Source organism: Bubalus bubalis, chromosome 5 (assembly GCF_019923935.1).
Source record: "Bubalus bubalis isolate 160015118507 breed Murrah chromosome 5, NDDB_SH_1, whole genome shotgun sequence".
In the NCBI taxonomy this organism is placed as follows: Eukaryota; Metazoa; Chordata; class Mammalia; order Artiodactyla; family Bovidae; genus Bubalus; species Bubalus bubalis.
Genome location: NC_059161.1, coordinates 78,171,119 through 78,197,038, shown reverse-complemented (window position 1 = coordinate 78,197,038; position 25,920 = coordinate 78,171,119). Strand labels below are relative to the sequence as shown.

At 54.2% G+C, this 25,920-nt stretch overlaps 1 protein-coding gene across 1 annotated transcript; it reads right to left on the bottom strand.

The window, feature by feature from the left end:
• Positions 1–7,827: 7,827 nt before the first annotated feature.
• NUAK2 (NUAK family kinase 2) lies at positions 7,828–25,545 on the bottom strand. Its single transcript, XM_006062264.4, has 7 exons — positions 25,175–25,545; positions 16,099–16,219; positions 13,516–13,667; positions 13,155–13,220; positions 11,118–11,237; positions 10,539–10,671; positions 7,828–9,724 (listed from the first exon to the last, which is right to left on the bottom strand). Exons 1-7 carry the CDS (start codon positions 25,418–25,420, stop codon positions 8,628–8,630), a joined length of 1,935 nt encoding a protein of 644 aa, XP_006062326.4. The 5' UTR covers positions 25,421–25,545; the 3' UTR covers positions 7,828–8,627.
• Positions 25,546–25,920: the final 375 nt, after the last annotated feature.

Here is a 25,920-nt window from a genome sequence, read left to right as displayed (position 1 = left end):
GCTTAGAGAGAGAGACAATTCTGCTTCATCTTGAGGCTCTGAGAGACTAAAGAAGGCAAACTCCTCCAGGCAGGGAGGAAACAGTGGATGCCTTTCTCAGGACATGGTCAGTGACCAGCATGTTTGATGCCCCAACCCGCCCTCACGCGTGGCTGGCGAGGCGGGAGCTGTCCTTGCCCAGTGCCGGCTGCTCATTCTGGCCCTCACCCTCATTTCCTGCCATGACTAGTGGCTGTGGGGAAGGACCGCTGGGCCCTCCCATTTCTGCTGAGTGGGCTCAGGGAGACCCTGCCTTGGGGCTGGAACACCATGAGCCTTAGTTATGGGCGCTTATTCCTTTTCTGACCAACCTAGTGACCAAAGCCTGGGGGCCCAAGACAGCCAGCCAGGGGAACCTGGACACATTTCCTGTACCAGACACACAGCCTTAGCACGCTCACGTCTGTGCTGTTCACGGTCATCCTGTGGGTGTTATTTTATGCCTTCAACTTTATTATATACACATTCCTTGAGGGAGGGAGCCCTGTCTTGACTGCCTCTGTGTCTTCCATAGCGCCTACAACAAAGTAAGGTCTCGGTACGTGTTGACGGGTTTATTAGGGGGTGAGTTTTCACTGATGGAACTATCAGATCCCCTTTTCTAAGGGGCTGGGGCCACGGGAGCAGGTGGAGGCCCTTTATTAAACATTTATTGAGCACCTTCTCCCACTCCCACTCCCACTCGGTACATGTTGACGGCTTTATTAGGGGGTGAGTTTTCATTGATGGAACTATCAGATCCCCTTTTCTAAGGGGCTGGGGCCACGGGAGCAGGTGGAGACCCTTTATTAAACATTTATTGAGCACCTTCTCCCACTCCTTCATTTGCTTTGGGAAGGTGTTGCTTACAAAGCACGTTCAGGAGTCATCGTGTGATATCCCGGGGCAGCAGAGCTGACGTGAGTGCCCTGGGAAAGTGACTGTCTAAGTGATTGCACTGGGCTCTGCCTACAGGAGGAATGTGCTAAGCCAGGGAGCTTGACTCTGGGGCAGTGTGTGTGGGAGGCTCTCCAGAGGTCTGCTGGGGGAGGGCGCCCTGAACCAGCCACCTGGTGCATCCTGGCTGAGAGGCTGCCACGCCACGAAGGCCATTCATGGCCACAGTGTTCTCTGACCAGTTTCCATGCTCTCTGAGTAAGCTTCCCTCTGAATCTCAGCTTCCCCTCATGTGGAAGCAAAGGGGGAACATGCTCATCAGCAACCCAAGGGCCTGGTTGGTTTGACAGCAGTTTACAAACCAACAAACTGATGTTCTGGCTGTGTCTGTTCATCTCCTGGAGATTTTTTGCAAGTCTGCCCCTGAGTCTCCTCGGCCTGTGGCTAGCAAGGTTTCTGAGCAGCCATATGAGGCCCAGACCCTGAATTGAGAAAGCATCTTAAAGGGGACCTGGCCACCATGTGAGACTCTGAGGAGGAACCAGCCAGCTCCCCCCAGGTGCCACCCAGCCCGCGGTTTCTCCATTCATAGAGCACTGCGCTTAGAGACAGAGCCAAGCCAGTGGTCCTTCAGCAGAAGTGGGTCTCCATGCCAGGGGCCGACCTGCTTCAGTAGGAAGCCAAAGGACCAGGAAGACACTGCAGATCAGGCTGGAGGCGGATTCGGAATCCAGCCAGAGAACCTTGAAAGGTCACTGCACTCTTCCCCCTGCTGCTGGGTAAGGCATGTGGTCAGCCCTGCTGGGGAGCTGGGTCAGCACCCCTGGGAGCTGGTGTCCTCCAAGGAGGGGAAAGCAGGGACGAGCAGGGAGTAGGTGGAACCGGCTGGGCCCTCGCTTCCACCCGGAAATGGGATTTTGGCCTCTCGGGCTGGGAAAATCCCACTATGCTTTTCTGTTTATTAGGGAAGCTGAGTCAGTCTCCTATCTCCTAAAAAGCTATTGTTTCTAGAATTTCATTGGTCAAAGCCGGTACTCCCCTCTCCCAACAGCTTCCTTTTCTCTGGGGAATTCCTGTGGGGGTAGGAATTGGAGAGTGAGACCTGAAATCAGAGTTTTTACCCATTTATGGACTTGAAGCCCCCTCCCCAGCTCTAGGATGACTCATTCCCCCAACTCAACCTAAACATCCCCAGAGGGGAAAGGGTGAAATTGAGTCAGGGGATTAGCTGGAGTGAGGAGGGAAAAGCCTGAGAAGCATGGGGTGCTGTGCTCAGTGGCTTCAGTCGTGTCCGATTCTGTGCGACCCCATGGACTATAGCCCCCCAGGCGCCTCTGTCCGTGGGGTCCTCCAGGCAAGAACACTGGAGTGCTGTGCCCTCCCCCAGGGGGTTTTCCCGACCCAGGGATCCAATCTGGGTCTCTTATGTCTAAGCTGCACTGGCGGCTGGTTTTTTACGACTAGTGCCACCTTCTTATGAAACACAATCAGTAAGGAAGATTTTAGAGCCAAAACCAGGCGGAATAAAAGAGAGATAAAGAAGCTTGCAACCCAGAGAGGAAGCTGCCTGCCCAGTGGCCTGACATTTCTCTAAAGGCAGCAGCTCTGTAGAGAGAGGTTAAAAGCCCTCACTTGGAGTCAGTCCTCCAACTCTGGTGTCATCAGAGCCACTCACCAGGCCTGTTAAAATGCGGGCTGCGTGGAAGCTTGCCCATGATCTGAAGCAGGAAGTTCTGAAACAGCGGAAGAGAACTGGGACTCCGGGAGCCGGCTTGTTCTCTGGGGCCTGGGTTGTACAAGGCAACTCCCCTCCCCTTTGCCAATGTCAGAGGCAGAACCCTGGCCCAAGAGTGACATTTCCAATGTGCTTATAAAATCTCTAAAACCTTAGAAGATGTGCGGTCATGAAGTTTCACGGCTGCATGGTTTTGAGAGGTCTTTTAGCACAGCCCTCTTGTATAGGAAGACAAAGGACGATCCCCCTCAGTCTTCTCCTTCCATCCCTGGGAGAAGCCTGTGTCTTCCTCAGGAGGAGAAAGTCAGTTGCATATGGGCAAAACTGCCTTCCTGACTCAGCAATACCCATCTCCTCCACTGTCAAGCTTTCACAAACTGATCAGCCACAGAATAACTGCTTTCCTAGTTAATGCGTGTGTGCATGCTAAGTCGCTTTAGTTGTGTCTGTTCCTGCGTGACCCCACGGTCTACAGGCCACCAGGCTTCTTTGTCCATGGGGATTCTCCAGGCAAGAATACTGGAGTTGGTTTCCATGCCCTTCTCCAGGGCATCTTCCCGACCGGGGATGGAGCCCGTGTCTTTCACAGCTCCTGCTTTGGCAGGCAGGTTCTTTACTACTAGCGCCACCTGGGAAGTCCTTCCTAGTCAATGAAATCCAGGAACTTTAGAACTCAGGGACTTCAGAGATCAACTAAGCTGACTTTCCACCCAAAGCAGAAATTCTTTCCTAACAACTCCTGTCTTTATCTCCAACTCACATGTCTTTCCGAAATTCCAGACTCCAGATAACGTTCATCTCCACTGGAGATCTAAGTGCTCCCTAGCTTCCTGCCCCAGCCCCAGTCTCTTATAAATGCCAAGGCTGCTCAGCTAACCCTTTGTCCTGGTCCTTCCCAGCTCAGACGCTCTGGCTCTCAGTGAGTCTCCAGATTCTGACTGGCAGAGCTGAGCAGAAGCTCTGGTGGGGTGTGGGCACAATTTCATGCAGAGGACTACTGTTGCCCACCCATCTGAATTGCCATTTCCCCTTCCCACCAGCCCACCAGAAGGGTCCGAGGCAGCCCAACTGAATGGGGTCCCTGGGGATCGGGCGGCTCCTCCTGATGTGCCAGGGTGGGGGGGGGTCTCCCCACTGCATGAAGTGGAGCTTCCATGCTCCCCAGCGAGGGGGTTTCCACCCAGGGACAGCCTGGATGGACTTGCCCCAGGGAAGGGCTGAGGGTATGGAGAGAATTCTGACCAAGACTTTCTGGTCTGGTTTCTGAAGGCCCTTTCCTGTCTCCCAGAGTTGCTCCCCGGTGGTTGTCTGGGTTATTCACATTCCGGAAGCGCTGATGTGGCACTAAATATTCCTAGGGCCCCAGACTTCCCCCCTGGGGCTCAGAGTCATCTCTCTGAGTCTACTTTCTGGAATGTTTTTGGTATGAAGCATCTGGCAGGTGAGGGGAAGGGCCCAGCAATATGGAATCCACATCCCCAGAGCCTGGGTCTCCGTAGGGGCTGGTGTAATAGATACTCTTTTCCCCCCAGAGTCTCTTTCCCCAGCGGCCTGCCCACCTCCCCCTCTCTCCTGCCCACCCCTCCCAGCCCCTGGATTGAAAGAGATTAAGCAAACAAACCTCAAAGAGGACAAAAGATCTCAATCCTGGAGAATTGCATGGACTGTATAGTCCGTGGGGTTGCAGAGAGTTGGACACGACTGAGCGACTTTCACAGCCACAGCCCCTTCTTAGACTTTCCACCCCCAGCAGCGCTGGTAGGATGTGCTGCTGGAGCTGTGGTGTCCCTTCTCCGATCCCGGCTCCCCACACCAGCTTCTCCCTGTTCTCACTCACCCTCTGCTTTTCCAGCTCCCTTTTGAGGCTTTCGAGGGAAGGGGAAGGTATTTGGGGGCAGAAATAACTGCTACCTCCATTGTGCCTAGACAAGAGCGGGGCCTGTACATTTGTAGTTCCATTCACTGATAAACACTGGTATTCTCCCAACTCTCCACAGCCTATCTAGATTAAATAAATCCCACATCGCCCACTCCTGCTGAGATTTGGCATTCCCCCAGACCTGGATTTCAAGAGATGTGGTTTTATCCCTAGGATGGAAAGATCCCCTGGAGGAGGAAGTGGCAATCCACTCTAGTATTCTTGCCTGGGAAATCCCATGGAAAACCTAGCGTCGCAAAGAGCGGGACATGACTGAGTGAACTAACACTTTTCACTTTCACCTGCTGGTTCAGTGGTAAAGAATCCACTTTCAATGCAGGAGACACTGTTTGATCTCTGGGTCAGGAAGATCCCATGGAGTAGGAATGGTAACCCACTGCAGTATTCTTGCTGGGAATCCCATGGACAGAGAAGCCTGGTGGGCCACAGTCCCTGGGGTCACAAGAGTTGGACATGACTTAGTGGTTAAACCACCATCACCAAGTGTTTGATACATAAGCACTTAAATGGTAGCCCGTTACCTCCTAAATTGCAATTATTCTTTTCCATCACCCCATTTCCCCTTCACCATTATCTGAACTGACAATTTTTCTACTGAACTTTATTTTTAATACATGCTGGCTTGCTGCTCAGTCTGCACCCTCTTTGAGGTTACGATCTTCTGTGTCGCACCAGCAACAGAGCAATCACCTCTGTCTCTCACAGAGCTTTCACTTTTTTCCTGAGTCAGTGAATAAATGAACACAGTTGATTCCACATCTGAACTCTCTGCTTCTTGGGTAACGATTTTCTCTTAAGCTTTTCCTATGTCTACCCAGAGTTTGGCCCAGAGCTCTGGCATCCATTTGGACCACAAACAAAGATATCAGACTGAAGTATCCCATTTGCAGCCTGAACAGTTTGCTTCCTCTCCCATCCTGACCCCACATTACCTGGCCTCCTCACTTCCTTCCCAGACTCAGCAACTTTGCCAGCTTCGCACAAGCAAGAGGGGGAGGAGAGGGCAGGTGGTCCACACCAGCAGGCACTGCAGGCTGGCGGGAGAGCAGGTGTGCATGGAGCGGGCAGCTGGAGCTGGCCAGGACTGGGGCTGTTTGGGGGCCTGTGCACAGCAGAGGCGGGTAAGGCATGGGGGAGTGAGTCTGCTTGGAGCCGGAGCCAGCCGGTTGCTGGCCTGCACTTTGTGCTTATCCTCCCTTTCATCCTGGCCCTCGGAGCCTGGGAGTTTCTCAATGGAACAGGCGTCTGGGGAATGCTCTGCAGGGGGTGGAGAGGGCTGGCCAACGAGGGGGGCATTCCAGGCATTCTTCACATCCTCAGGGAGCCAGGCGGTTGGGCGCAGAGAAAGGAGAAGCTGCCCTGCACTAAAGGGAAAAGGATTTCTTTGGAAGGAGAGAATAAAGGTGGCGGGGGTGCCTTCAAGCAGCCAGGGACAGAGCTGGATAGGGGAGGAATGGAAGGGCTATATAACTTGACAAACCCAGTTCTTCAGTGCTAAAGGCAGAAAGGGCACGTTGGGATGCTCAGTCCAGGGCTCTCTCCCCTCTCTGCGCTTACAAGGGCAGAACTGCTGATGGAGGTATACCCGGGAGACTTTTGGGAGACAAGAGCTGGGTTTTTATTGTGTGTTTTGCTTTCATTAAGCAGGGTCTCCATTTTTCACCCCAGAGACTCCAAGGAAGTGTGTGTTAGGAGAAAACTCAAAGATCTGTGTCCCACTCCCCAAACAGAATGACTGAAGCTATTTTCCAATCACCATTCTCATTTTTAATGGGGTGGTTCTTTCTAGTCACAGGAGGGAAGAGGGACCATCAGGTAGACAGAATCAGGGCGTGGAGTGAGGGAGCCAGAGACCCCTTCCAGATAGTGCAGTGGGACATGTAGATTTACAAAAGATCCCCACCCCCGCCTTTAATCAGTAGGGAAGCACTGCAATAATACCTCCCTGTACACAATACTTAGATGTCACAGTGGAATTCCCCAGAACACAGCATTCACATTATTGAAAATAGTAAGATTTGCTTTTTTAAAAACACAGAGCTGAAAACATTAAAATAAATAAGAACTTTCTAGGGCCCTAAAGGCCCGGAGAAACAGATACATCCATTCTCAATAGCAGGAGCAGCTTGGAGGCTGGAGAAGTTCAGAGTCCTTGAGGTCCAAAGTGGGGTCCAGGGGAATCTGAGCCCCTTGAGATGAAGTCCATTAGCAGCCTGAGCCTTTTCAAGTCTTTTAGATTCATAGCAGCGACTCCATTCACCCTACAGCATGAGGACCTCCTGGCTGACCCTCCCTCAGGTGGACAGCTGGTCCCTGGGCGTTCTCCTCTACATCCTGGTGATGGGCAGGACCACAAAACACTGATAAAACAGATCAGCAACGGAGCCTACAGGCAGCCTCCTAAACCCTCTGGTGAGTGACGGATGTGGGCGTTCTCATCCAGACCCTGGGTGTCCTTTGCTAATTCCTGATGCAAGAATTAAACAGTGACAGTAAAGTGAAGCTTCCCTGGTGGGTAAAGAATTTGCCTGCAAAGCAAAGTGGGATTTGATCCCTGAGTCTAAAAAATCCCCTGGAGAAGGGAATGGCAATCCACTCCAGTATTCTTGCCTGGAGAATTCCGTGGACTGGGAATTGTCTGCAATTGCAGCCTGGTGGGCTACAGTCCATGGGGTTGCAATGAGTCAGATGTGACTGAGCGATTTTCACTCTCACTTTCCAAGTTTGGAGGATGGGAAAGGGGAGAGAACCTTTGAGGAAACAGAGGTTGTGTTCTCTTACTCCTCAGGTAAGTATGGAAGGGCACACTCTAGGAGACCATTCCCAAGACACCCCAGGGAAAACTGGCGGGGAGGGCCACATTCCAGTTTGAGTGGTTCTGTCAGGGGAAGCACACTGACTGAGGACCCCCCCCCCACCCTGGCCAGGCACCATAGTGACCATTTGCATGAGTTGTTTTACAGGAGGTCCTGGTAAGGAACACGGAGCTAATAAGCCTCCACCAACTGGCAGAGTTCAGGAAAGGTCAAAAGGAGACACCACCTGTCCCACCACCTCCCAGAATCCTTCTCTCTGGCATCCACCTTGGCTGAACAAGACGTGCACCACCAGGAAGGACTCTTGAGTCAGAATGACTGGCCAAGGGCAACCCGGAAACTAACCCCATCACCGTAAAACCCGAGACTGCGAGCCACGTGGCAGAGCAGCTCTCCTGGGTTCCCTTACCCTCCTGCTCTCCACCCGGGTGCCCTTTCCCAATAAAATCTCTTGCTTTGTCAGCGCGTCTCCTCGGACAATTCATTTCCGAGTGTTAGACAAGAGCCCAGTTTCGAGCCCTGAAAGGGGTCCCCCTTCCTGCAACAGTTGGTGGAGATGAGAATGTGTATGTGAATGAAGAGCTTCTAGCCCCACCTTGGCAGGATGGCATCACACACAAACTTACTCTTTACAGGAGCTAGGCACTAATAGAGTGCTCTTTCCAGCTCTCTGCAGCCCTACTATGGGGAGGGCACAGGCAACCCTGTGCCCACACACAGGTGGGCACCCGGCAGCAACCCTGGCTGGGCCTCCGTGGCTCAGTGGCTGCGGCGCCAGCCTTTGTTTAAGAAGTCCAGGAGTAAGAACTACACAGCCCAGACCCTCCAGGGGGATGCCGCCCCTCGTCCTGGTAAGGGTGGCCTCAAGCTGCCAAAGGCATTCTCAAGAAGAAGGCATCGACCCCCTAAGAGGGGGCAATGAGCAAGGCAACCTGGAAATTAACAGGCAACCTAGACTCGGCCACGGGCCTTCTTCGCTGCTTCTCTACTCATTTCCCCTCTAGGGCTACCTTCTTGGTTCCACGGGGCTGAAGACATTGAACCCTCAACGCACTTCACTTGCCCACTGCCCACATCCAGCCCTCCCCAGGGCTCAACTGAAGCCACCTCAGCCTTCTGGGCTGGGATGCGGGTCCTGGGAGGCAGGGAAGAAGGCAGTCTCCCCCTCAGGGTGCATCCAGCTGCATCTCAAAGCCTGCCCACATGGGCAATGCACCCCCCTTCAGCTGAGCTCCGAGCAGACCCTCAGTCCCTGCTGGCCGTCCTCTGTCCCCTCCGGGCAGTCCAGCAGGGAAAAGCAGCTAGTCCCCAGCAGGTCCTGCCTCCAGCGCCTCAGGCCTCGGCTTCCGGGGCCCTCCGACGGGGGTGCCTCCAGCCCCAGGAGGTTGTCCACAGACACAGAGCCCCGCAGTGGGGGCTCTGGGAGCCGTTCGGGCAAGTCCAGCTGGTCAAAGGACTCAGAGGACAGGATGCTATCCTCACTCACGGCCCCTGAGGGGCGGCTGGCCCTGGCTGGAGGGTGTGGGGAGGCCAGTTCATCCAAAGAGCCGAAGGTGGTGGGCGCTGTGTGCTCCAGAGCCGCGTGCGAGAACTTGCCGTTGTGTTTGAGAATGCCCTTGCGATGCGGCAGCCGCCCCGAGGCTGGAGGGGGCTTGTGCTCCACGGTATCCCCACTCACAAACACGTTCCCGGCATCCGTATCCCCACTCACAAACACGTCCCCCGCATCCAAGAGCTCCCCAGACTCACTGGGCTCAGGCGAGGAGTAGTAGCCGGACTCCCGCTGGCGCGCCTTCTTGAGGATCCCCTTCTTGGGGAGCAGCGGGCCGGCCTGGCCTGGGTTGGCGGGGCTGGGGCCGGGCTCAGGGCCCTGCCTCGCCCCCTCTGCGGGATTTGACGTCTTCTTCTTGAGAATGCTTTTCGGCAGCTTGAGGCCGCCCTTCCCAGGGCGAGGGGAGGCATCAGTGGCCGGGGCCCCCTGGAAGGTCTGGGCCATGTCGTTCTCCTTGCGGGACTTCTTGAGCGAGTGCTGGCGCTCCAGGTCAGGGGCGAGGGCCCTGCCGCCCGGCGCCTGCTGTTTCAGGAAGCTGCAGACCTTGGCGCCGTTCTCCAGGAGGGGGCGGGAGGAGCGCCAGAGCCACTGCGCCACGGAGGTCCGGCCGGGGTCGCTGCCGGGGTGCCCGCCCTCGTGCGGGGCCCCCTGCTCCCCGACACGGGTGGTGTAGCCCCAGTTGAGCCACCAGTGGCTGGCCACGTCCTCCAGGGTGGCCCGGCGGGTAGGGTTCACCATCAACAGCCACCGGATCAGGCCACAGGCATCTAGAAGGGGAGAGAGAGGCTTCAGCTCCGTAGCCACGAGCTCGGGCACCCGCAGCGTCCCTTCTGGCGCCCCCCATGGATGCTAAGACGGGGCTCCCCCCCAGGTCAGCTGTGCCCCCAGGCGGGCTCCCCAGTCTCCAGGCCCGCAGCCATGTTTACATGTCTGCTCCTTTGCTCCCGTGAAATGCAGGCCTCTGGGGGTGGGGCTGCGCTGCTCAAGAGTAAACCAAGGCCCTCACACCCTTCTTCTCACCTTATACATCGTACACAGAAGGACAAAAAGATTTCTAAGGACAAACGCAGTAGGAAATGAGACAACTGTGGCAGATAGGATCTAAACTAGGCTTTAGGACGCACGTCCCAAATAAGCATGCCCGTAAAGGAAGACTCAGCCCTTCCTTCCTTGCAGGTCACAGACACAGGAGGCAGAGAGATGAGAGCAGGAGGTGGGGTGGAAGGCACCTTCATCTACACTGGGTTGCCGTCTTCACTTAGAAAGTGAAAGTGAAAATCGCTCAGTCACGTCTGACTCTTTGCAACCCCATGGACTGTAGCCCACCAGGCTGCAATTGCAGATAATTCCCTCAGTCCATGGAATTCTCCAGGAAAGAATGCTGGAGTGGGTTGCCATTCCCTTCTCCAGCGGATCTTTCAGACCCAGGGATCGAACCCCAGTCTCCAGCTTTGCAGGCAAATTCTTTACAGTCTGAGCCACCAGGGAAGCTTCACTTTACTGTCACTGTTTAATTCTTGCACCAGGAATTAGCAAAGGACACCCAGGGTCTGGATGAGGACACCCACATCCCTCACTCACCAGAGGGTTTAGGAGGCTGCCGGTAGGCCCCGTTGCTGATCTGTTTCACCAGTGTCTTGTGGTCCTGCCCGTCAAAAGGCATGGAGCCGTGCACCAGGATGTAGAGGAGAACGCCCAGGGACCAGCTGTCCACCTGAGGGAGGGACGGGGTCAGCCAGGAGGTCCTCATGCTGCAGGGCGAATGGCTCCAGGCTCCCCTTCAGTACCCACAGAGGGGATCCCAGAGCCCGGAACATCTAGGGACCATCTCCTTCTAGTACCCAGGGGCCGAGAGGGCCATACTGTAGACGGGACTGGGAGTAACGGAGAGAGGTGTCACCTGCCTCTGCTTGGGGAGGCTGGCTGGGGGCTAGCAGAGGCAACGGGAATGCAGAAGGTGAGGAGCACCGAGCCACGCTGTCAGGGGTCAGAGGACTTAAGCTCTCATGCCAGTTTTGCTACTCCCAGCTACAGAACTGGCTGGACACTGCTCTGGCGGGGAAGTGAGTCTTGCAGTCTGAGAAAGGGAATCATTAGAAAATCAGCTCATCCCTCTCTCAAGGTCTAAGCCAAGAGATTAGGAGGAGGCCAGGTACTCACCTCTGGTCCTGTGTAGGGCTTTCCATTGACGATCTCGGGCGAGGCGTAGAGGGGGCTCCCACAGAACGTCTGCAGGAACTTGCCTTGGTGGTAGAGGTTGGAGAGGCCAAAGTCAGCAATCTGTAGGATTGGGTCAAACATGGACAGAGTCACACCAAGGCCTGGATTGTTTTGTAGCTCCTGGTCTGCCCCTCTCCAGACTCCAAGGAAACACAGGCCCTGCCAGAAGGAAACAGTGCCCATGACCTCTACCCCATACTGGGCACCACCAACACAGCTCAGGCCCTGGAAGAAAGAGCCCTTCAGAGGCTGTGTCAATGAGGTGTGCCTGGGCAGAGGTGAGGAGAGCTCCAGAGTCCTCACGGTTCCCCAGGCCCTTTGCTCATGCTGCGCTCCACTCCAGGGACGCTCAGTCTGCCTACACACGTTCTACTAACCCAGAAGGCTCCTCCTGGAAGCCTTCCATTGCCCTGAGATCTCCTCTTCCCATAAAGCCGTACAATTTCCAATGACTCACAGAAGCCCCTGCTCATCAGGTCTGTCTCCTCATGCTGCCACGTCAATACGCTCCCCACATGGACCACCTGCCCTGACCCCTTCTGCAGCTCCTCGCACAGCTGTGACCCATGGATGGGACTAATGGCCACTTAATGACTGAAAGACGGCTCTCAGTTGGAGGGGGAGAGGCAACGTCTCATGTCAATGCCAAGGACCTCAGAACACAGTTACCCCATGGGCTGGGGTTGCCTTTCCAGCAAAGGGCTCATCTCGGCCCACATCCAGGCAGGGAAGTGGTGGTGGGGCTGGGGTCAGTCCAGGAGATCTGAGAAGCCACAGTGAAGGCAGAGCAAAGATTAGGGCCATCATTATGGCCCAGGAGAAGCAATCTTCTTACAGGACCTCCTGAGCCCTCTGACACTGAGGGTTTGAGGGCCCTCAAGCCCATCTTCTTGCTCCTCAGAGAGACCCTTCCCCCAGCTCTCCTCAGACAGAGGCTGAGACCTATGCCCTTTTGCTCCCAGCCTTCCTCCCCAGCAGAGGGTCATGTGTGCCCAGGGTGGGGAGGAGCTGTTTATGAACTCTGGCTCCTTCATTTATGGGTTTTATTGGCTTCTTATCAAGCAGTTACCTACTGACGCCCATAACGAGGCAGATGACTGGTACAGATGGGAAAGTTCATGCCTACCTGGATTGTGTGCATTTACTGGCTCTGGCCTCCCCCTCCCTGGTCAGCATCAAAGCGAGCCCCACCTACTCCGGGAATTGGAAAGGAGAATGAACTCAGGGCACCTCAGGGCACAGGTCAGGGGCCACTGGGGAAGAGGCTGTGACCTGAGTTCGGGAAGATTCTGAGGAGGGTCCAAGTGCAGAGTCAGAGCCCTCCCAGGTGTCTGCAGGGCAGGCTCTTGCTGTCTGCCCCTTCCAGCCCTGAGATCCGAGCTTATCACGTCAACATGAACTTCTCAGACCTAAATTTAACTACTTAGCCATGGGAATTCAGCAGCAGAAGGAAGCAGGAAGCTGGCGCTGGAGTGCTTGCTGTGGTGAAAGGTGCCAAAGGGCTCCTTAATGGTGGCAGATTAAAGTGCACATGCGTGCGAGTGTATGTGTGCCTGCGTCACACGTGTGAGTGTATGTGTGCCTGCGTCACGCGTGTGAGTGTATGTATGCCTGCGTCTCTGTGTGCACGTGCAGCTGGGGCACACGCAGGCCACGGCCTCTCCCTGCCAGTCCCAAGGCCGTGAGCAGCAACCGACCCTAGATCTAGACTCCTTCAACCCTGTGATGTTGAGCAAGTTAGAAGACTGGTTCCAGCTGACCTTGCTAGACATGGGACCTTGTGCAAGACACTCCTTATCATGAGGCCGCAGTTTTCAACCCACAGAAGGAAGTGCTGAAATGGAGGATGGCTGAGGTCCTTACCGGGACTCAACTCCTCCTGGAACCTCCTAGAGACTAAAAGATGCTTAGCTGGGGCCAGTGTAGACGGTCTGGGGAGGGATGGGGGAGCAGTTTTACACAAGAAGTGAGGCTCACCTTGATATTTCCATTGGCATCTAAGAGGATATTCTCCAGCTTGAGATCCCGGTGGACAACCCCGTTCTGAAAGAGGGAGGGCAGGGGTCAGGGGAAGGCCATCAGGGGAGACGGACATGAAGACCTAGTCCAGACAGTGGGGAAGCAGCAAAGGCGGGGTAAGCACAGATAGGCAGGCAGCCCGTCTTTACCGGTACAAGTGCAACAAACCACAGGTCCTTCCAACCCCAGCCAAGACACATGAAGCCAGAGATGCCAACACTCCTGAGTGGAGAAGCACATCTCGCCTTTGCTTCCATCTCCCCGTGTGGTCCTGGCAGGCCGCGGGGCCTGTCGGGAAGCCCGGCCCAGCGCGGCTCACCTGGTGGCAGTGCCGCACGGCGGAGACGATCTGCCGGAAGAAGCGCCTGGCCTCGCGCTCGCTGAGCCGCTGCCGCCCGCTGAGGTAGTCGTACAGGTCGCCCCGGCTGGCGTACTCCATGACGATCACAATCCTGCTGCTGTTCTCAAACACTGGGGCAGAGCGAGGCAGCAGAGTCAGGCCCTGCGGAGGGCACGCTCCCGCCAGGGCCCACAGCCTCCTCCCGGCCCCAAACCAGAATCTGTAAGGGGGTAGGATGCTGCCCGCTGGTGCTCCCGGCACCTTCCAGGAGCAATGAGTTCAGGCCAAGAGGACTGGTTCACCTCCCTCTCCTTGGAAGTTCGGGCTTCTGAGCCTTCTTAAAACTAGCCTACGAATTCCAGGACATCACTGGATAAGAATGAGAAGTCAGGCTCCCTGGTTCAGAACTCAGTACTTTTTTGCCTGGTGACCTTCAGCAAATCTCTTTCAGATACCTCAGGAAGGACACAAGTTTGGGATTCAAATCCTGGCCCCATCACTTACTAGCTGGGTGACCACGGGAAGTTATTCAATCAGTGCGCCTCAGTTTCCTCATATGAAGAGGGATAATGATAGCAATGTCACAGGGCTGGGGCGAGAAACAGATACAAACAAGTGGCAGCTCTCAGGCTGGCTGAGCGAGCTGGTGCGGAGCCCGACAAGCAGGCAAGCACTCCACAGACGGTATCCACTGTTTATTTATTACTAGCATCCTCACGCATAGACTTGAAAAATAATACCCAGAAGATCAGAAGAGGGATAAAAGCATAGGAAAGTGGTGTGTAATCCATGGAGAGCTGAGACACTCATCACTCTCAACTTCTTTGATTTCCCGTCCAGAGTATTCAGGCTTGGGCCTTGTACACAGAAACAATCAATACATATTTGATAATTAATTGACTGGCTGGGCTCCTGGCGGTCAGCCTATTCCCGCTGGCTCATCTCCACGTGTGGGAGCGGCCCGCTTGCCACCACAGGCCTTGTCTGTTCTCCTGGAAAAGCAGGGAACGGCTGGTTCATCAAACTGGCCCTTCAGCTGGGTGTGTGTCAAAACATGCATGTCTGTGATATTGCATCTTTGTGTCAAGCGGGTCCTATGAGTCTGGCTTGCTCAGCCAACCCCAGAGCGATTCCTGTCTAGCCTGGGAGAAGGAGTTGAGAGAGGAAGCTACTCCCAGGGAAAGTCTGAGCTCCCAAGCAGTTGGGTATCTGGCCAGGAAGACTGTGCTTTTTCCCAGGAGAGCACCGTGGCCCAGACTTCTGGGGCCTGCCTAGAGACTCCAACCCTGTGGGTCTCTACAACCCTGCAGGGTGTGTGTAAACTCTGTGCCACGGAACTGGGGGTCAGGAGCCAGCCAGGGCACATTCTGGAGAGTAGCTATGTTAGAGGTCAGTTCCCAGGACTGGAGCTTTCTCCTTAGTCCCTATCTCTTGAAGTCTGTGGATGGGGATGGATCTGGGAGAGCTCTGCCAGTTACATAGTAACCATGATGCCCCAACATCCCCTGAATCTGAAGGTGCAATATGTAGCAGTTACATCCTAAGCTTCAAAGAATAGTTCCCAGACCTAGCTGGAGATACGGGATGGGGGATACTGGTGGGGGGAAGAATACACACACACACACACCAACCACCAAGCTTAACCTGACTTAACCAATACTCTATCATCTGCCCACTCTCCCCTGGAGGGATATACACAGACATACAATTAGCCTTCTCAGCCACTTGCTTGGGTTCCTCATGGGACAGGTTCAGGCCAGGGGACCATGGCAGTGGTTCTGCTCTTAAGCCTTCTTCTAAATAGAACTTGAGAGAGGAGCCCTCTCTTCCTCCCACCAGGAATATTCAGGCTGAGGGCAGAGCCACAGGCCGCCCCCCCTCCCCCTGCTGCTCCTGCCATTCCTCGCTTCCTGCCTAACTGATATCATGGAAAGGCTGCCAGCAGACAGGAGTGTGTGGGAGGCTGTTCCCGGTCTTTCCCTCTCGCTCACGTTGTTGTCTGGGTCACAGGGGGCAGGGCAGCTGGAGGGGAGAGCCGGCACTGATGTCAGTATAAGAGGAGGCTGCGAGATACGAGGACGGGTAGGAACCAGCCTCACGGCGGGAATGATTCAGAGGACAGGGGGCCTGGCTCTTGAGATGCACAAAGAAAGAGAGCACCCACACGCCGGAGACAGGTGCAGGTCTCCGTATGTTTCAGCTACCCCCACAGTGCCAAGGCTCTCACTGGGTTTGGGGAGGCAGTGTTTAAGTACGAAAAACCTAAGAACAAAAATGCCTCCAATCTGTGGAGTTCCTCTCCTGAGCTGAGTACTTGGTGACGTTCAATTTGATCTTTGCAACAACCTTGTGACGCAGGTGAGATTATCTCATTTTACAAAAGAGGAACTGAGACCCAGAGACTGCATTAAATTACTTGCCCAAAGTCATGCAGCTGGGCTTCAAATCCAGCTCCTGCCCAAGCCTAAAGCCCATGCCTTTTTCTACTCCTGTGTGTCATCTGTTCCGACTGCGCGTGTGCACACACACACACTCTCAGCTTCAAATGCTCTGCCTCTGTACCTTCGTGGATGGCAATGATGTGGGGGTGGTTGAGTGATGACATGATCTCAATCTCTCGCCGAATATGCATCAGATCTTGCTCATCTTTGATTTTGTCTTTCCGGATTGACTTGATGGCCACCTGGGAACAGAAGGTACAGGAGAGTGAGGAGGAAGGCCTGGCAGGCAAAGGCATCCCTGAGGACACTCTGGGGGAGCCCTGACCCTGCTGATCTGCCTCCAGCTGCTACAAAGGCCATAGGTTGCACCCAGAGAAGCCTCTCCACCCTTCACTGGGTCAGGCAGCAGGGAGGCTAGAGAGAACCTTCTCTGGCGAAGATTCTTGCCTGGGTTGGGTGCGGCTTATGTAGCAGGAATGAGGATAAATCAATGACCTCACTCAGAGTATGGATAGGTGAAGACGGTAGGTTACAATCTGTACTTGTAAGGCCGATGCTTTGTGATTCAAAGCAAATTTATCTTGGTCCACCACGAGGAAACGACTGGGCCTCTTTTGCTCCCCACTGGGTGGCGAGCATGGCGCCTGGCACGCAGTAGGCACTGAGTAGCCATTTGTTGCTGCTGTCACTGAGCTGGCCCTCTCAACCAGCCTGAGAGGCAGGCGCGGAAAGCACCACCATCCCCATCTCCAGGTGAGGAAGCGCGCTCCTAGAGGCTAAGTTTCCTTCCTGTTCAACGTCACACAGGCACTCACTGGCACAGATTGGCTTGCACTGTTGACCCACGTCTGATACTTTTTCCACCACAGCCCTCAACTTTGCTACAAACAGTCTCTAGCTAAAAGGTGGGAAACAACCCAAAGGCCCATTAACGGATGACTGATCAGACAAAATATGCTATGTTCACACAATGGAGTATTATTCAGCCACAAAGGAGAATGAAGTACCGATACATGCCCAACACGGAAGAATCCTGAAAGCATGCTCAGTGAAAGAAACCAGACACACAGGGACAAACGCTGCACAACTCTACTTATCTGAGTAACTAGGATAGACAAACGCACTGCACAGAGAGCAGGAGACTGGTTGCTGGGGTGGGGGTGCGGAGGTGATGGGGAGTTATTGCCTAGTGGATACTGAGCTTCCATTTGAGATGATGAAAAGGTTTTGGAAATGCATAGTGGTAATGATGTGCAGCACTATGAATATACTGAATTGTACACTTAAAATGATAACAATGGTAAATTTTATGTCTTACCCCATATACAAAAGTGAAGTCGCTCAGTTGTGTCTGACTCTGTGCAACCCCATGGACTGTAGCCCACCAGGTTCCTCGGTCCATGGGATTCTCCAGGCAAGAGTACTGGAGTGGGCTGCCATTTCCTTCTCCAGGGGATCTTCCCGACCCAGGGATTGAACCCAGGTCTCCCACATTGTAGGCAGATGCTTTACTGTCTGAGCCACTAGGGAAGTCCCAGCTTACAAAAAGATCACTCAAAAAAGTTATGAATAGTAAGGTCTCTCCCCCAGCACCAAACAACCAGACAGTTAAACCGAGTCCTCTGGGCTTTGCCACCTTGTCTGTAAAGGTGATCATGCCATATAAGGATTAAACTCTGACTGGTACCTGCAGTGGGTTCAGGAAGGGTGGAGTGAGGCAGAGGAAATGGAGAAAGAACTGCCAAGAAGCCGCTTAAGCATAGCTCTTAGACACAGACGGGTCCCGAGCCTCTGTCCTGCCACACTGAGCAGGGTGACAGAGGAAACGCGGGTGTGGAGCGTGGGCAGTCGGGGAATCGGCCCTCGAGGCTCTGCTGTCCTCCCGCGGCCTCGGAGCTCCGTGAGAACAATGGGCTGGACTAAGGAGTATGTCTGCCATGCTCTCCTTCTCTGCCTCTGTGAGATGACTGTATAAATGCCACGGGCCATGGGAGATGCAACGCGGGCACCGGGGCCGGGCGGGGGAGGGTGAACCGTTCCCGACAGGTCCTGTGCGAGGGCACGGGAGGCAGACACAAGACTTCCCCTTCCCCGGAGCCTGGAGAGTTGTAAGAAACCCAAGGAAAACGGCCCCTAGTTCATTTCCCAGGAGGGTTTGCCGCCCCTCGAGGTTCAAAAGGAGCCGGAAAAAGGAGCCCGGGGGCGGGGCCGCCCACCCCTTCCCAGGGCTCCGGGCAGACAAAGGCTTCCTGCTTCCGACGCGCTCGCGGGCCTGTGTCCCCTCAGCCAGGAATGCGGAACCGCCGCAATCCGGCAGAGGAGCGCTCACAATGCCCGGGCCGGTCACCCCAGCAACGGGCCAGGGCCGGCGAGCCTGAAAGAGGGGCGGCCGGGGGACAATGGCGGCGCGAGGGGCGGTCCCCATGGCGCCTCCTGCCCACGCCCCCGCAGGGGCCCCGCTGCAGCTGCAGGGCCGGCTGCGCCCCGGGCGTCTCCTCACACCCTCCACCCCTCCCGCTCCAAATGACCCAAAGGAGCGAGCCAAGCGAAAAATCCCTGGCTTAGAACTGGACAGGGGGTGGGGACGGGGGAGGGGCTTAAATCCTCCTCCAACTACAGGCTTCGACCGACAGCCTGGTTCCTGATCACTTCTCCTATACCCCTTTTCTCCCCCTGAAGGACAGATATTATGGACTAGTTCTTTTCTCTTTAAATTCTTTGTTTTAAAAATCAGGTAATACCCCGAGCTCTTCAGATAAAGGGCCATAAATTGAATCTACTTATGTAAAAGGAAAATCACATATAAATCACATACTTAGATACTGAAACAGAAATATTTGAGAATTTAAGATACATATGCAAAACCTAGGCACAGCTCAGATGTAGAACTGTGCACACACAAGCATAGACAATGAGCAAATCACTGTAGGCGGAGTCAGAGCTCTAAAGACAAGACTAACAGAAGAGAGGTCTCAGAAAAGGAAAGGGCCCTGAAGGGTGCTAGGAGGAGTCACTGCATGGGCAGAGGGTGTACAAGTTGAACCCTGAAATCCATTCAGGAAGCCTACGATTAAAACCAGAGTTGTTAATCCTCAATGGACAGCTCCATCCCCCTGCCAGCTCATGCCCTGGTCCCATTATCTATGCTAGGTCTTAGCAGACCACAGTTTGGCTGGCACTTCCCAGGAAGGAAACAGATTAGGTCATTGAGCCCCCACCAGTCCTCAAGCAAGTGACAGATAAGAAGAGCAATGTGTCACTGCCCTGGTGGGCCTGGGCACTTCCCCCACCCACCCTAGCCCCACCAGACAGGCCTCTAACTGCTGGAGAGCCTGTCAAAGCATATGAGCTATAGCAACAGCTCAGGCTTATAAGGAGTTCAGCATACAGAAAACACAATTGTTTACTGGCGAACACAAATCACAAATAAATATTTATTGGTTATGTCATTGGGCTGATCCCTGGGACTGAGGGGACCAGTGCCCAAATAAGATTTTCTGCCCTTTTTGTGAGGCATGCATGGAGTCAACCTTGTTTACTAGAACTCATTTCGGGGGACCTTTGTTCTCATGTGCAAGATAGTTGAGGAACCACTCTCTAGAATTAAAATATAGTGACCAGAGTAAAGGAAGAGAAAGATAGTCGCTGAATGGATCACCCAGAGGCAGGAAAGCCACCTGCGTACGGACAATCCTGGTTCATCCCGTGTAATTAACAGCGCCCTTTTTACTCTCCGAAGTATTCAGGCTGAGATGTTATATTACGTGGCCACCCTACTCAGAAGGGCCAGGAAACTGAAACACAATAATGACAATATAAATGTGAACATTAGATCAGTGGAGGGGTGCCAAGAGCCCAGGTATCTAATCTTTATTTGCCCCTTTGGAGCTATGCAACTCAAGACAAGTCACTTAAATGATCTGGTTAACTGGTCTGGCTAGTTTCAATGTCCTCATCTGAAAAATAAAAGGGCATTTATTCTCCAAACATTTGCTGAACGCCTACTACATGTCTGGCACTACAGTAGGTGCTGGACTCAGACAAAAACTGGACAATCCCTGCACTAAGGCCCTTGACCCAGTCAAGTGTGATTGAGATCCCTGCCCACCCAGGGGCTCCAAGAGCACTGGAGAGCTTTGCCTGGAGGAGCAAGGTCAATCACCCCTGGGAGAAAACTTTGTTTTAGATCTTGAAGGAAGAGTAGGGTTTACCAGGCCAAGGCACATAGGCTTTTGGAGGGGGGCAACAAGGGCTTTCCAGGCAGACAGAAAGGTTTGAGAACACACCAGAAAGAAAGGAAAGGAACTATTCATGAATTTGCACACTAGGATCTCTAAGCGCGCTTCTAAACTCCAGCATTTTCTGATGAGGTTCTTCAGAAATGGACCACCTGCTTCCACGCCAGGAAGGTGCTGGCCAAGGATTGTTATAATGGGCTTATTCAGAGGCCCCATGCCATAACCGTGTTAACCTGCAGAGCAAAATTCCCATTGATACCAGCCCAGTGGTTTTCTTGCCTCTGGGGCTCTGCCTGCCTGAAAGGCAGCATGGCTAATTCCCTATCCCATTTTGCAAAGGCAAACACTGAAGTCCAGAAAGGTGACTCTTCCCAGATTCCTCAACAAGGCCAGGCTGTCAGGATCCAAGATGTAAGGTTGCTGCGTGGAGAAGCTACCATCTCAGAAGACAAAAGGTCCTTATAGATGTTGTGGCCTGCCTCTAACCCCTGGAGAAGGGAATGCCCCACACCCTGGCTTGGGCTGGGCTGTACACCACCAGCCACCATCAACCCACTTACAGATAGACAAACATGTTGGACAGATGGGTGCTGAGGTCAATTGGTTAAACACTGCCTTCTCTCCTTCTAATTCCCATAGGAACTCAGATCAAGAATCATATGCATTCAGGAGAGGATGGCAGAAAGATCTTAGAAAAAGATGACCTACAGGTACTGGCTGCAGATGACAAGAGAGAGGCTACAAGCTGGGCATCTCTGGTCATAGCTATCAGCCCGAGTTGGAGCCAAGATCTTTGACTCCTTTTTGGCCTTTCACGGAGCAGCTGCCTCTGGGAGGCAGGTTGAGGAGCTGGAGGATGACCCATTTAGATTACAGAGGAGAAGCTGGGCTGGGCTGGCAGAGTGGGGATAGGCCTGGGGTGGCTCACCATCCCACCAAGCCTTCCAGAGAACCTGGCAGGGACCAGGAATGGGTTCTGAGGGGAGGGGGCGCTGCCTCCCCTAAATCCCATGCTGTGCCCACCCCTTCTTTGCCACCCTCTGGCCCACTCTGCCAGACAAAGCGCTTCCCTGCCCAGCCCTCCTGCACGGCTTGGCCAAAGCCCAAGAACAGGAGTCGCCTGCAACCAGAGTCTCTCTCCCTGCCCCTTAGCAGGCAGGTGCAGCAGGCGCTGGGAGGGCAGCATCACACAGAAGAGGCCTCTGGCACGCGGCCAGGTGGCAGCCCTTCTCTGGATCAGGGGCTAAAGGAGAGACTGGGACTCTGAACAAGGTAGAGACCAAAGGGCTTAGGAAATCAAGCACATGCCGTTCTCCTCCTCAGGGCAGGACAGACCCAGGATGGAGGGACTCCCCCTTCCCCAGGAGAGGGCGAGGAGGACCGTGACAAAGCCAGCCCTGCTAGGGTAACACGACTATGAGTGGCAGCTGACATGCACATCACCTTATTTAACCCTGGGAGAACCCCACGAGGTAGGAGTCATTATAATCCCCACTTTACAGATGAGGAAACTGAGACGCAGAGAGGTCACACGGCTCGGAAGCAGCAGAGCCGGGATTTTGAATGCTTGCACCCTGATGATGAGCTGAGCAGTTTTCCTGACAAAGCAAAAGCCTCGAATGTAGTGTAGTTCACCCACTCAGGATCCCTGGGCGCAGGCAGTGAGGACGCAGGGGTGCGGGTTGTTCCCGAAGACTCTTCCCACTCTCAGTGTGCCTGGAGCTCTGGGAAGGGCAGTTGGAGCTAGCTGCTGGAATGACAAAGCAAACTGAGGCAAGCCCGGGCTCAGCCCAGAGCCAGCTCCCAGTCTGAGACTCAGTCCTGGTCATCTCGCGCTGGGTGGTCAAGTCAGGAGCCGATGTTGCAGGCATGCCAGTAACCAGCCCCAGGACATGTCACCTGCCCTCCCTGGGCTTCAGTTTCCCCATCTGTCAGTGAAGGGATCAGACCATCTCGGTCGTGTTCAAACATTTTGAAATCCCATGCAATAATCCAATATAAAAATGAGACAGAAGCTCCCCTGGCCCAGATCACTCTCCCCTGGGACTCCCCTCTGCTCGTGCAGGTAAGAACGCTATGCAGACCACCCTAACAGCTGTGGTGGACTCCACCATTCCAGGCACCCAGGAGGTGCTTTTCTTCCTGGGGGAGGGCGTCAGAGCTAGGAGAGTCACAGGAGGAAATGTCATGTGGATATCAGGAATGTACTCAGAGCTAGAAGATCCAGAGCAAATATTTATTTTTCCTTTAATGTCCTCCTGGAGTAGCCCTTAGTCCTGCCCACCTGCCCCTCCCCCTAGACAATCCCATCGGGCCCTGAGAATCCGATCAGACAGGCTGGGAATTGGGAATGGGACGGAAGTCACCCAGCAGGCTTTCCTCTGATCGTCCTCCCCAAAGACCTTGGTTCATTTTGGGGGAGGTCGTGGGCTACTCCCACACTCCTCTCCTGGGACACCAGGTCGGTCTTTCTTCAGGGAGGACACTGCAGAGGCAGGAGTGGGGTGCAGTGGGGAAGAGGCTTTCCCTCCAGAATTTAGAGAAACCAGAGTTTAGCAGCATGTAGATCTGCTCTCCAAGGAGGTCGGAGGCCCTGAGCAAACTGCCAGCAGAAGTACAGGGTGATCTATGGATCAGGGAGCAGGTCCCATTCCTACTCATCTTGGCTCCCTGGAGACAAGAGACATGAAGCCAGGGAGCACCTCTGAATTCTCTGTTCTGATGTAATAAGAGCTGAAATCTCTGCCTACAGCCACTGAGGTTTGCAAACTGAAAGCTGGTTTATCTCATTCCAGAATCAATGATCTCTCCCTTTCTCTCTTACACACACACACACACCCATACACACGCAGTGACCCAGGTCAAGAGCTTAATGGGGTTTCTGAATTTCAGTCTCAGTTTCTGGGCCACCCCATTCCTCCCCAATCCAGTCTGCCCCCCAACAAGAGGTACGAGCCACAAGCCACAAGAAGCTATTTTTCAGCTGAGCCCCTAACAAAGCCTGGGTCCAGCAGTCTCAAGCCTGGAGGCTTATTGGGCCATCACACTTTATAGAAAGAGAAAGAAAAGGAAAGTCAGGAAGTACATGATTGCCCAATAGCTGTAACCTGGCAGTGGGCACCTGGGGACTGTGCCAGGTGTTAGCAGGAAAAACATACTCGGTTCTATTGATGGGGCCATAATCCACTCCCTTTCCCCAGCATCCACTCTCCTTCACCAATGAAATGACTTCCTGAATTTCAAACCAGCTACTGGCTGCAAAAGCAAACAATCTGGGAGGTGACTTGCTGCCACAGCCAATAGGCAAGCCACGGCCACGCATACATGCACGTCTCATAACCAGCACCCAACTGGATTTGGTACAACAATCCCTAAACCACCTGCTTTTACAAGGCTTCTTAAAATACAGATTATTTAGGGACTTGTCTGGTGGCTCAGATGGTAAAGAGTCTGCCTGCAATGCAGGAGACCTGGATTGGATCCCTGGGTTGGGAATATCCCCTGGAGAAGGAAATGACAACCTACTCCAGTATTCTTGCCTGGAAAATCCCTCGGACGGAGGAGCTTGGCAGGTTCAAGTCCACGGGGTCACGAAGAGTCAGACACGACCGAGCCACTAATACTTTCACTTTCGACCTTTCTGGAGGTTCAGTGGCTAAGACTCGATGCTTCCACTGTAGGGACACGAGTTCATCCCCGATCCCACATACTGCACAGTGTGGCCAAAAAAAAAAAATACAGATTATTTGGCCCCATCCCAGATCTTCAGAATGAAATCCTCCTGGTGCGGAACCAGAGAAGTGGCTTCAATAAGCACCCAGGTGATTCCAATGTACATTAAGCTCAGGTTAGGGAACCACTGTTAACTTCTGCAAACTTGCCATCCTTTTAGGGCTGGTCTTTCCAAATCAGTTCTCAATGCGGGTTCTATTGTCAGGAAACAATTTAAATTCATATTTGTACCTCATTCAGTCCTCATAGAAACTCTGAGGGAGCCCATATTTTCTTCATTTTTGCAAAAGGAGAAACTAAGTGCAGAGAAAATAAACTGCATAAGGTCCCACACATTAAAGTGACTCGGTAGTAAAGAATTCATCTGCAATGCAAGACATGCGGGTTTGATCCCTGGGTCGGGAAAATTCCCTGGAGACTGAAATGGCAAACCATTCCAGTATTCTTGCCTGGACAGTCCCATGGACAGGGGAGCCTGGTGGGCTATACAGTCAATAGTGCCACAAAAGAGTTGGACATGACTGAACAACTAAACAACCCACAGATTACTACTCCTATACACACCTACATCCGAAATGAACAGGACACATCCCTGAAAAGGCCCCAAATCCAAAGGCACCTTGGGGCACAGTGGATCCTTCACCAGAGCCTGGTTTCACATTTACCAGAATTAAAAGCACATCATAATAAAACTTTGATTGAATGTCAGAGCTGGCAAGGACCTAAATGTCAAACCCACCCACGCCCCTCAGGAGGGAGGGATATCTCCATAGTCTCCTGGGCTGCCAAACTCCCAGAACTGAACTGAGGAACTGGACGCCTCATTCCTTTATTCATTCGGCTACACATACGCACTACCCCCCTAAGATCAAGTGCCTTCTACTGCCTCTTCCCATGCTACTTACTACATTGGATAGTCTGTTACAAATAAAATTCCACTAAAGTCTCATCTCTAGGGAGCCTCCTCACCCTGCCTCACTTTGGAAACCATCACTTGCTGACAAGAGTTGTTCGGGGGGTTCTCAGGTCCACGACCATTGTCCCTATACTCACGGACAGACAAATGTACACAGAACACCATCAGCGCGCACACACACACACACACACACACACACACACACGAAGATGAAGACTGAAGGCAGGCAACCCCACCGAGCAGGGCACTGGCCCCAGCCCACCCTCCGCCCCCCCACAGGCGTGGCCGAGCCCTGAGGGCGCCGCACTCACCAGGCGCCCGGAGGTCTCCCGCGCCTTCTTCACCTTCCCGTAAGTCCCCTTGCCCAGGGTCTCCAGGAACTCGTAGCGGTGTCGCAGGTTGTGCTTGTGGTGATGCCGCTTCACCGCCTGCTTCTTCATCAGGGGCTTGGGCGACTTGAGGAGACCGTCGGCCAGGGGCCGGACCAGCTCGGCGGCCAGCGCGGCAGTGGCCGAGGGCGCAGGGCCGAGGCGCCGGGGAAAAGGCAAGGACTCCATGGCCAGACGGCGGGCGCGGGCGGAGCGGGATCGGCGGCACAGCACACCCGAAGACCCGGACACCTGCGCAGCTGCCGCCCGGGAACCCACGGTTGCACCTGCGTTCGCGAGCCAGCGCGGGGCTGCAAGCGGTTATAAACGCCCGGAGCCCGCGGGAGGACCACGCCCCCCGGCGCCCATTGGCCGGGCTGCCCGGAGCGCGTGACCAGGGCCGCTGGCATTGGCTCCTCCTGCGCGGCGGAGAGAGTGACAGTGGAGTCCCGCCCACCCGAGCTCCGAGGATGACTTGCAGCGGAAGGGGCGCGCGGGGAGGCCGCTGGGGCGGGGTGGGCTGCGGTTGATGCTGCCGGGACCAAGAAGCTTCGAGAGCCCCTGCACTGCTCTGTGCCTTTCAGAGGCTCTTGGTACTGCCTAGAGCCACCTGTTGACCTTTCACCAAGCTGTTTTCAGTTAGCAAGAGGCAAACTGACAATGATACTGACAATGATACTGTTCCCCAA